Here is a 12413-nt window from a genome sequence, read left to right on the forward strand (position 1 = left end):
GAACAGTCTGCCAGCGGAGGTGGTTCAAGCACCTACATTGAACACCTTCAAGAGTAAATTGGATGCTTATCTTTCTGGGATCCTATGACCCCAGCTGACTTCCTGCCCTTTGGGCAGGGGGCTGGACTCGATGATCTCTCAAGGTCCCTTCCAGCCCTATGTCTATGAAATCTATGAAACAACACAAATCCCACACCTATTAAAACAAGTCATATGCTTGTTAATACACCACAGGAAAATATGTCAAGAAGGTGGGCATACATATATTTCACAGCCCCTGGCAGGGGAGCTGCAAAACTGCCTCAAAGATGAGCTCTTCAGCCAGGGGGCGATAGGGAGCTGCTCCTTGGATCCTCTTGCCCAACAAGAGCCCAGTAATCGACAGCCTGCCCTCTCCTCAGCCAGCAGAGTGGGCAGGGGTGGAGGTGGGGGGGCTGGAGGAAGGGATTCCTGCTGCCCCTTGAACAGTGCTGAGATTCCCTTGGAGTGTTCAAAAAGCAGCAGGAATTGGAGCTATTGCTTGAACAATCTCAGGACTCCCCTAGATACAGTACCCTAAACACATTACTAAAATTTGTGTAGCAAATTAATTTTGGATGTGTAAGCTAACCAACCCAAATTCCAAAATTCACAAAGTCTGTCTGTATCAAAGCAAGATAGATGCTAACTAGACAGCTCTAGTGCAGAGAAAGAAAAGTGCGTTTTTTTGTTTTGGTCTATTTTTTGGTTCATTAGACATGATGGCAGTGCCAGGAGATTAAAACACTGAAAAGGACAATTTCAAAGCATTCTGGTTTACTCGACAATGCTCAAGGCATTTCTCGAAAGAATATGAACTGGATCTGTTCCTGAATTAACTCTTCCAAAGGCTGAATCGCTAATCCTTTATTATCCGTAGTTGAATTCTCCGCTCTGATTTCTGGACTGGGATAAAAATATCAATTTAATGCAAATACAAGTAAAAAATTGTGGATGCAGAAATCACAATTTTCCCATTAATTACCATATATTTACTATTAATTACCATATAATTGAATATAGAACTCCCAACTTCCAAACAATATATTGAAAGGTTTTTGATCTTGAAAATTTATCAACTGTTATAAATTACCCCCATGCCAAGAGAATAGTATAAATTGAAGGTAATGTAGATTTACCTGAAGGCACAAAACCATTTTACATACGGCTAGATTCTAATTACTTTGTTGCAGTGTGCTACTTTGTTACAAAACAGTAGCAGTTTGCCCATGTCTTTCACAATATAGAAAGATATAAATTACCACCACCACTTTATTTAAACAAAGAGGGACACAAGGTTTGTAATTTCAAAAGGAATGGCAGACAACATGCCAGTATTTCTACATGAAGTTACCTGCTGTAGAAACAGATGATATTTAAGATAGTCCACTGCCTTATGATTTATGATGGGTCTTGCCACATATTTCTGAATGCCAACCATCTTTATTAATGGCTGGTGAAATCCCGAAGTCAAATCTTCTAACACTGGTATGTAAAATAAATTATTTCATTCAATATTGAGATGCCAAATAAGTGGCTTTATTTGGAGAGGTGCCAAACTGCCTCATTTTGAAATGAAGTAAATAAGCATTGAGCATTTCTGGGCATCAAACAAGTCATACAGGTGCTTGCTTTAGGCAAAAAAATTAAAAGACATGGAGCTTATTCCACACAAAGATGCATCTGTCTTTCATACTAACTCTTGAAGGCTCAGATTAAGCGTAGATCTTGCCTGTAACCATACCTCCTCGCTTTATGCACATCTGTCTAGCTGACTCTCTAAAGCAGTCAACTCAGAAACTATTTCCCATGATCTTGGAGGTAGAAGTCCAGCAGCAAAGTGCTCTTAGCAATGAGTCTCAGTAAAGGCACTTGTAGTGAAACATGTCCCAGAGTTGGAGTTTGAGGGGCAGCTTCATTTTAAGGTATTACACAACAGAAAACTACCGGAGCAGTGTTTTCAGTCTACATGCAGATACAAGCATATTGCATAAATGCAATATAGCTCCTAAATAGAAAGTATGCTAGTAAGGAGAAGATGGAATCATCTTACTGGGTCAGTTGTCACAGCCATTAAATGAAAGCCAACATATCTTGCTGAAATATAGCCGTGGGCAGACAAACAGTACCATATTTTCTCGCATACGACCCACTCCTCAAAAAAAAAACCAAACACCACACACCTTGTTTTGGGACGACAGAACATTGGAAAAAAATTTTTTTCCAGAGTCATGGCCAACTGTGTGACACTGTCCATGAAGCATGGTATCCCAGGAGACGGTGCAGGGAAGGCAACAGGAACATCCTGGTGTTGCAGATTGCCTCTTGGGATTCTACACTTCCTGAACACACACAGTACTTCCAGAAACACAGTCATACAAGGTTAGGCCCCAGACCCTTGCAAGGCCATAAGCAAGACTGTTACTTCTTTATTCTAGGCAGTCACTAAATAAATTTATGTATATAAAGTATTGCTACCACACCACAAGCTTCATCAAGATGCATCCAACAGTTCACTTGCTTTTCAGACACAAGCTGCAAGTGCTCAGCCAACAGCTATGGCTGTGAAAAGGTCAACAGAGGACTCTACCACATTAGCCTAAGCCAGTAGCAAGGAACAACCATCCTGGCAACTGTGCTTCTTTTCCAGCAAAGAAAACAGCTACCTGCTTAATACATGCACCCCAATTTTAGTGGGGAAAGGTATGTGTTGTATATAAGATATAGTACACGCAACTTGAAAACTAACTTATACTTGTAAAGAGAAAAATGTTAGTCATACTATCCCTGCAGCAGTGCTGCAATTACTTATTCGAAAGACTATAGATTTTTTTGTGCCTCTTTCTAGCAGAGACCCATGACCCCCCAACATAGAAATCTGAACCAACGGCAACCTGCTAAAATGGCCTATTAAAAAAGATGATAAATAATAGCTCACAGGTCCCTTGTATGTATATTAATTTACAAGGGAAGACTGCGTTTCTGTCGATGCAAGACTTTGTGAACCCTATTTTCACTTTCATACCACCTTTTCCACTGTTGCCCTTCTTGGACTACTCCAGTTGAGAAGCAATTGCATTTGGAAATCTTAGCCAATCTCAGTCCTTTAGGCTGCTCCAAGTTCTACTGGTCTAGCATATATCATACTATAAAATCATGGAGACAGCTCCATATGCCCTCATCATCCTCCTCCTTCCATTTCTGTCACTTGAACCAGATTACCTGTCAAGACCTCACAAGTTCTTCACCTGCTAAGTGAATGACCCAGAAATTCCTTCACTGATGATCAGCTGTTATGCAGGAAATGGAAGTCATAACCACAACCTTATGATCATTATAAGCTGCAGAAAGTCAATGAGCTATTCAGCAGCTGAAACTGCCTTGGGAACCCCCATTTCTAGGGTCAGTGGTTAAAGGAGGCACACGGCATTTTAACAGGGATGTTAAAACCGATGCTGAGAACACCTGTAGTGCAACAGTAGGGTTATTAATTTATAAAAGAATCAGAGAATGTAAGAGCGATTGTTCTCATGCTAAGTTCAGCTTCACCTATTAACCAAGTGTTTAAAGGCAACCTTAATATACAGGGAATGAGCAATATTGGTAAGTTAACATTACTGTTCAAAAAACTTGATTACTGTGCCGCCAACCTGGTCTTTTAATTAATGCAAGCTTTGGGATGAATTCAACAGTTGTTTCATTGCATGCACTATGGCAAACACCAGTCATATCTACTATATGTGACTTTCCAAATCATTCAAAACTGAGGTTTTCCACAGCTGTTCTCATGAGAGGAGGTTCTCCAACATCCTCCAGCCTTGAAAGTGTGAGAAAAATCATGTCTCCCTCCTATCAGCTGGAAAAAAAAATTTAAAATCCCACTGTAAAGAAAATAAAATCTTCCCACACTTCTTTAGAAAAAAAAAAAACTCCTTTGGCAAAAAAAGAAGGCTGAAACTTGAGACTTGGCAGAGACAGACTTTAGAACAGCAGTGCCTTTGTTTAGTGGGAATATTTTTTCCTTATTTAACAAAGTCAAAATCCTTAAAAAATTACGTTCTGAACAAGCACAATAGAATATTTTGTTGTCTACCAAGACATAATATAACAGAGAGGACACTGGGTAAGGACTTAGGGTAACTGGCTCCTGTTCTGAGCAAATCACTTAACACCAATTTGGTTCAATTTCTCATTTCTAAATGGGGATAATCATGCTTACTAACTTTGTAAAAGCACTTTGAAACCTATGGATTTTAAAAAGTGCTACTTAAAAGCAAGGCATTGAAGTTACAGTTGCCTGCTTCCTCAGTGAATACTAGCACTGGTTTATCAGCCAGCACAGTGGTTCTCAACCTTTTTAGACTTAAGGCACCTCTTAGAAAATCCAAGCTTTCATTTTAACTCATTTTTGACCATGGAAAAATTAAGAATTTTTTCTATTTCATAGATTTCATAGACACTAGGGCTGGAAGGGACCACAGAATATCATTTCAGTCCAGCCCCCTGCCACAGGGGCAGGAAGTCAGCAGGGATCATAGGATCCCAGCTTCAAAGAACTCAGAAAAACCACAATAGGTCTAAATGTTTTTAAAATTATGGATTCCTATTTGAAATGTCCAGGTTTATCCTGTGAGTCATGCGTAGGCTTTGGCACACCTAACATCGATAATATTGTGCCATTAAAAGGATCTTGTCTTGGCTGAAAATAACTGAGCTAGCAACATCTCCAGCATTATGAAAAATTGTGACCAAAAATTATAGTACAGAACTGCCTAACAGCTGACTTCCCAGGTACTTCTCCACTACTCATCCCTTTTCTCTCCCCACCCCCCACCCAGCCTGCCTCTCATCCAATCGACTCCTCAAAACTACATTTTCACTGACTACCTGTCTTGTATGCATACCAGCACAGCCTCTGGCTTCTTTACTTTTCATTCCATCCAGGAAGAGCACACACCAACTGCTGAAACTTCCTTAGCCTGATGAAGGGTTTTTGAACCCGAAAGCTTGCTTAAAAATTGTTCTCCAACTATTTAAGTTGGTCTAATAAAAGACATCAGATTAACTCAAAGAACCTCATCTGCCTATGTCCTTAGACCAACACAGCTACAACCTACACCCCTGTAGTATAAACTGCTACACTATCTTCTTTTCTTGGTATGTTTTTGATATTTAAAGTTTGCTTAGAACATGCAGAGTTTAGGATTTCTTAAAATGAAATAGTGAAACAAAACACTCATTCAAGCCACCCTTAACTTGCTTAAAAACTTTCTAGTAGCTTTGTAAAAGATATTGAAATGCAACATGATGATTTGGGATATAATAACTGAAAGTGAGTATTTTCTTCTGTTATCATTTCCATGCAATAAATGAGGTGGAACAACTAAGTAGTCTTGTGCATGTAAAAGCCTGGAAAACAATTAATGTAGCCCACGGGTACAGGTGGCTTACCCCAAAAACATTTAGACGCCAACACAAACATAGCATTAGTAGCCAAAAGCACAGACAAGCACACTAAAGAAGCCAACAGATGAAATTAAAATCACTCTCCTAGCATAAGCTGAGCGCAGCTTCAAGGTCTTACCCCTGCTAGGCATCAATAGTCGCTTCTTCATGTTGCCTGACAGAGCACAAGTGAACAGAAAAGAGAAAAAACACCACATCAGCAATCTGAACAACAGTATTTTTTACAAGCTTCAATATTAAGACTGTAAACAGTAAAATATCAGGTGCTATTTGTAGTTTGTCTTAAAATACAAATACTAACTGAAGTGAAAAATAAAAATACAAAGAAGGGAAAGATTCTGTTCAGCTATATTGCAATACAAGGATAAATCGCTTTAATACAGCACAGGGAGTTTATGGAGACTGGACAGATAGGCAAAAAAACCCGATAAGATAGCATAGCTGCTAGTTTTGTTCACTACTGGGGAAAAATCAGAAGCCATTACATTTTTATCTCTGCCCTGTCCCAGGCACTGTTAAGTCAACTTGCAGCTATACCTTTCTAAGGCAAGCCATACTCTGCTTTCTTATTCTTGTTAAAGCCATCTGAATATGCCTTCTCATCCTCATCTAAGCAGCTGGCTTCACTTTCTTGGACACTGTTTTCAGCTAATAGCTAGCTAGTCAGGCCAGCACTCTGGACTCTATGTCAGGAATGGCCCACTTTCATCTCCTGTGCAAGCATATGCTGCCTTCCCCATGCTGCTGAAGAGACAGGATGCATCAACAGTAAGAGAAGACCCTCAAAAGGAGAGACAACAGGAAAAGGAGAGGTCTGGCTTTGGGTAAGACAGAGCAAGGCAAGGCTCTCCTGCTTCTAACAACTTATGGGCCTGCCATACTCCCTGGCAAAGCAGTCCTTGATAACTTCAGCTAAACGCAGGTGATCCACTTATAACTACCTATAATTTGAACAGCTTCCTATGGTTGAAAGGCAGTAAAATTTTAAATATAAGAGAGGCATAGCTTGGGAAACATCCTGTAGTAACTGCTATCTTAATCATAAGAAAAGAGGGTTGTTTTCATCTTTGCAGTGCTAACCTGACCTCAAGATGCAGTCAGAGTTCCATTTGCAAGGTAACTATACATATGTACTACCTAGATAGCACACTTTTCCACACAAGTTTGTTTATATTTATATACATATACAGATATACATATATAATTTTTCTCTCCACAGAAAGGCTAAAACTGGAAAACCTGTCTTTGTGTTTGAAATCACTAATTTTTTAAAATAAAAAGCTATCCTCTCTCAATTATATGTGGATAGATACTGGTTACTGGTAAAACCTCACAACAGACGATTAACAAGAGTGCTATGTGTGACGATAAAAGAAGTCCTCTACATGGATGACAATATACATATACCAGAAAATATTTACCATCCATCCCATTGTGTTGCTCATAGCTTCTTTTCCCCAGGATAGTTGGAGATCCATTGTTAATGACGGGCGTGAACTTGGCAGGAGTCAGATTGTTGAGAGAACTGGATAAACTCTTTACAGGGTCTGGTTTAGGAGGACATGGATGTGACTCTGTTGTAAAACAGTAATGTATTATCTTTGTTAGTAGATAAATGGCAATTATAAATCCAAACAAAGAGCAAATCTCAGAGAGGGTGGATGATGCACCCTTTTTACCACTAGCAAACTCATAAATACTAATTCTTTACATTTATTTACACCTACTCAGATATGTAAAGAAATATACAGTCAGTGTAAAGGGACCAAATACAAATCACCTTCTAATTTTGGTCATAACTCCAAGAGATTTGCTGGCTGTACAAATCAGTGTAAATATACTTAGTAATTCAGCCCCATTAAGGATGTTTAACTGGTGCCACAATATTCATTTAATACAGCTGTCCTAAAACAAAAAAGTCAGCAGAAAGGAGCCTTATATATGTTTTTCTAAAGCTCTGTATTCCAGGATAATTTCTGTGCTGTTCTATATAAGATCTTTGAGCAACCATGCAATACCCACAGGATGCCAGAATGTGACAACTTTACCAATTTCATCACTACTGTACAAACAGAAGTGCTAAACTGGCCAAGCCAATGAAGATTCAGAAAATAAAACTAAAAAGAACATGCACAGAATTTAAATCTAACCTTTTAACAGAGGGAGAAAGCAATCAGAGGCAGCCCAAAGGAAAAGCTTTTGAGAAAGTTGCCGGCAACTGCAAACAGGGGGTTAAAAGTGAGGATTGCTCTCTGCCCTAACAATGGACTCACAGCTCTAACTGAAATAGCAAAAAGGACCATGAGAGCTCTGAAGATTTTATTACAAAAGCTACTGGGCCCTGACACTCTTCCCCAGCTTGTCAGTTAATCTACCCACTGCTAATTTCCAGACTAATAGCTAAATTGGAAACCTCTCTTCATTACACTACTGACGCTTTTATTTTCAGATAAGGCCTGCAAAAACTAAAGGTCAGGTTCCCTGTGGGCACTGGAGATGAGATGCTTCTTATTTCACATGGAGTAGGGATTTGTCTAGGATCCAAGGGCAAAGCTTCAGCTCCTTTCAGTCAGGAAGAAGACAGAGCAAGGTGACATCTTAAAAAAGACTGATTCAGAAAGGCATAAGCTTCCATAGATCCTTTTAGTGACTGCATTTGATTGTACTGCATACACAGAGCTTAGGAAGTTTTTCAATCTCTTCACTGTTACAGAGGGTTTTGATTAAATGCTTAGTACTAATATAGCAGCAGCAAGTTGTTTCAATAAATGCAATATGCAATACAAACTAAAGTTTATGGTACCTTATTAAAAAAATGCTCAAAGGAACAAACTAATTTCAATTCTTCTTGTCAGACTCACCGCAATTAACTTCACTGCTGAACTGGGTTCCTTTAAGCAGACCCCAAGTCAGCCTTCTAAGATCTAAAAGCAACCTGAACAGCGCTCTAGGTGCTAAAGCCAAAGCCTGTAGGGAAACTGTCAACCCCACACCCACAACACTCAGCAATCTAGAGAAGTGGCCAGGTTGCTTTAGCTTTAAGACTGCTAAGCTGGGAGCTGTTAAAGGCCCCCAGTGCAGTATTTACCCTAACCTGGCAAGTGTACAGGATGCAGGCTAGAGTCAGCTAAGTAGATGATGATGATGACGACGACGAGGACAAGTAACAGTGTTCTTTGGTGCTTGGCTGTCCTGCAGGAGCAGTTTTGTTGCCACTAGTCAATTTAAATTCACTTGCTATTTAATCAAAGTATTAGAGGCGTTAACTTTCAGCTTCAGCAGCAATTGAGTTGACAGTGGTTGTCTGGCCACAAACTACTGCTGAAAGACAGCTCATCTGTACAGAGGGCAGAGTAATCGAGGAGTTCAGGTTCCCTTATTTCTATTTTTAAAGGTAACAAAATAAAGGAGGTTAAATAAATCAACTTAAAGATCCCTGCTAATTGTGAAGAAGTTTAATGCAGCTTTCTCTGCTATTTCTCTTATCCTGCTATGTCACAGTAGAAGGACACAAGGCATTAAATTTTATTTTTTTAAATTAATATGCAGTTAAAGAGTTATAGTCTAATGCCAGGCTACATACCAGTTAAGTTACTCATCTCCCAAAACACATTCAACTGCCAATAGTGTACTACCAACTACATCTTGTACCAATACTGTTATCTGACAACCCCTCTCAAGGGATTCTCTCCTTTAAATAAAACTTATGATGCACATTTGCTATGACTTGCAGAATTAATACAGACTAATTCCATGGTTGCACATGGAGCGTACTTATGTCCAGATGGGAGAGAACCACCTCGAGTGACTGCCAATGCCTAGATCTTACCTCAAGTTTTTGTACCCAAGTACTAATCAGTCTCCCACTTGATTCCTATGCCTCAACCTTTTTTCCACTACAAAAAGTTTACTCTCAAAGGCTCATGTCCTCAAGAAAACAAGCCCCAGTTCATTGTCTAGCAAGCCCTGGTGACATATTGATCAGTTATTTGCCCACTATACAGCGATTCTGTGATATGGATAAATCTAAAGGGAGGTCCAACTTTTAGACAGAAGAGATGCTGAAAGCCAAGACTAAGATGAATAGAGACCATGAATGCAAGCTGCAGATAGGGCTTTGGGATGGTAGTGATAGTAGCACTGCTTTATCGTCGCAGAAGAAGCCCTGTATACTGGGGCTATTCACAACTAAGACAGGTACATTGTGGGGAGGGGAAAGGATGGGGCTAGGGAGGGGACATCACACACACACTCTACAGGAATTACATCTGGTTAAAACTAGGGTGGGACTGTACTGTAAACCAAACCAGTCATTCCCAGAAGATTTCACTTGCATATCAAATCACCAATCCAAACACCAAAGGCAAAACAGAAAGGAGACTATATCACAGGGGCGGGCAATTATTTCAGGCAGAGGGCTGCTTACCCAGTTTTGGCAGGCTGTGGAAGGCCGCATGAGTAGCCCCGCCCCTTGATAGGTGCCCCACCCCCTGGTCACCATCTTGGGACCAATGTCCCAGGGATAGCACTGGTGGGGCCCAAAGCAGGGCACAGGCTGGCAGGGGTCTGTGGAGCCAGGCTGGGCTGCACCAGCAGGGAGAGGGGGAGCTGGCTCGGCTCCATAGAGCCCTGGCCAGCTGGGACCCTATACCCCTGCCGCACTGCTCTGGGCCCCACTGGTGCTGGCCCTGGGGCACCAGTGCAGGCCCCGTGCTCCCACTGGGTCCCCGCCCACTCACACTCAGTGCCCCCCAGCCCCGTGGTACAGGATGGGGGCAGCCCACAGCCCCAACCAGCCCCAACCCCCTGCTTGCCAGGGGGGAAAAGCAGCCCCTCGCCTACCCCATGGCCAGTGCTTCCTTGCTGCAGCTGCTCGCAGCCCACGCGGGGATGTCTGGAGCAGGCACAGGCAGCTCCACTTGGGCTGCAAGCTGCTGCAGCGCCGGGCACCGGCTACATTGAGTGAGGGGCTGCTCTTCCCTGTGCTCAGCACCAGCTTGTAACCCGGCCCCACTGCCAGCTTGGCAGTGGGGCTAGGTTACAAGGTGGTGCTGAGCGTGAGGGGGGAGGGTGGGAAGCAGCCCCTGACCTGTTCCAATCCCAGTGCCCCACACTGCAGCTGCTCACAGCTGGCTTGGGGCTACCTGTGCCTGCTCCAGACATCCCCGTGTGGGCTGCGAGTGGCTGCAGCAGGGAGTGCCGGACATGGAGTGGGCGAGGGGCCGCTTTTCTTCGCACAGGGAAGGAGCCCAGGGAAAAGCTGAGTGTCGGGGGGAAAAGCGGCCCCTTCCCTGGCCTCATGGCCGGTGGTCCCTGCTGCAGCCGCTCGCAGCCCACACAGGGTTGTCCAGAGCAGGCACAGGCAGCCCCATGTTGGCTGCAAAGAGCTGCAGCATGAGGCACCAGCCACGGGGTGGGGAAGGGGCCCTTCCCCACCCCCCAGCTGCTTCCCTGCCTGGGGTGCCACCCTTCCCCACTCCTTACTTGCGGTTCAGGTATGGGGCAGCCATGTGCTCCCAGACCAGAAGCCCCGGTAGGGGCTTCCGGCTAGGGGGTGGGGCCAGGCAGGCCCCACTATTGCTGGAGTCTGCTGGGCTTCCCCTGGGTCCTTTCATTTTTGACAGGAGCCAAGGGCAGAGAAATATTAATCTTCCACATTTATAAGGGGCCCCGCAGACGGGAAAGAATGGCCTCGTGGGCCGGATCCAGCCCGCAGGCCATATTTTGCCCACCCCTGCTATATCACAACCCCCCAAAAACAGAAATTTCCGATGAGGCAGTAGACATATAGCAGTAAATTGTTGAGCTACCACATGTGTGTGAAGCAGGGAGAACAGAAAGAAAATGAGGGTGCAGGTACCATTTGAATCTTCCCATTTCAGAAGACAACAGTTGCCTATTAACTGAATTATTTCAGAACATTGACACTATTCTCCAGAATGATACAGCTTTTTCAGAGGAATCTTATTTTTCCAGCCCAAGCACGATGAATATAGGCAAATAGCGAGACAAATTTGCCAATAATATTTTTACCTAAATAACGCAGTACTGCTTCTAAAGGCTTTCGAACAACTTGCTTTAACAACAATGGATTTTCTGATGCTTCTGGTAAGCGTGCTGTACCTGCAAAGAATACATCAGGGTAAGAGGAAAGCATTCATATTACAACATCAATGCAATTCCCAGCTAAGTACACATCAACTCTGCTGGAGAGCTCTCTCAAACAGAATAATGTTTATGGAGTAGGTACACATTTAGGCAAGGAAACAAAGTGTAATCTATCATTTTTAAAAGCTATTTGGAAAATACTGTAATCAATTAGGATAGTTCTGGAAAAAAAAATAAGCCTTAGTGGGTTCATCTGTGTTTCGCTGTAGTATCTTTTCATCTTCGATGACCTACTGAGGTCCCTTCCGATCCTAACATCTATGAATCGATGAGACAATTCCATTTTTTCTCATATGGACATAATTTCAAGTACTGGTTTCTCCCGTTCTTGAGCAAGCAGATGTCAGGTTAGGCAAATACTCACACTCTGCTTTGATTGCTGCACTGTTGATAGGCAGATAGGGATGTCTTGCTGCATGCCAAGGGCGCAGAATATCTCGACATAAGCGTCTGGCAATCCTTGTCAGTTTTGTTGTATGTAGATAAAATGCTTGTCGTGTCTTCATGGCAAACTTTGGGCTCCCACTGTTTCGCACTGGCACACCATGAGGACTCTTAAGAAGAAGAAAAATGGAAAAAGTCTGAGCATCTCCTTATTCTGATAACTGATCTTAATTAGAAAGTCAGGAATTAAACTCCACGTAAAAATTCATTCTAAAATATTAATTCCCAAACAGAAGACATGAGTACTTCTGACACGTAGCTTATTCCAACTCATTCTCATCTACATCTTCCTATAAGACCCCATCTTCCAAATATTT

At 42.4% G+C, this 12413-nt stretch overlaps 1 protein-coding gene across 4 annotated transcripts in view; it reads right to left on the reverse strand.

The window, feature by feature from the left end:
* Positions 1-12413, reverse strand: part of MTA1 (metastasis associated 1) — a 122720-nt gene that overhangs the window by 23579 nt on the left and 86728 nt on the right. For all 4 annotated transcript variants that reach the window (XM_019530736.1, XM_019530734.1, XM_019530737.1 and 1 more), the window contains exons 14-17: positions 12017-12206; positions 11518-11607; positions 6906-7058; positions 5603-5638 (exon numbers count right to left, since the gene is read on the reverse strand). In XM_019530736.1, the coding sequence (XP_019386281.1) occupies positions 5603-5638; positions 6906-7058; positions 11518-11607; positions 12017-12206 (469 nt within the window). The remainder of the gene's footprint in view (positions 1-5602; positions 5639-6905; positions 7059-11517; positions 11608-12016; positions 12207-12413) is intronic.

Source organism: Crocodylus porosus, unplaced genomic scaffold, assembly GCF_001723895.1.
Source record: "Crocodylus porosus isolate Cpor-Errol unplaced genomic scaffold, CroPor_comp1, whole genome shotgun sequence".
In the NCBI taxonomy this organism is placed as follows: domain Eukaryota; kingdom Metazoa; phylum Chordata; order Crocodylia; family Crocodylidae; genus Crocodylus; species Crocodylus porosus.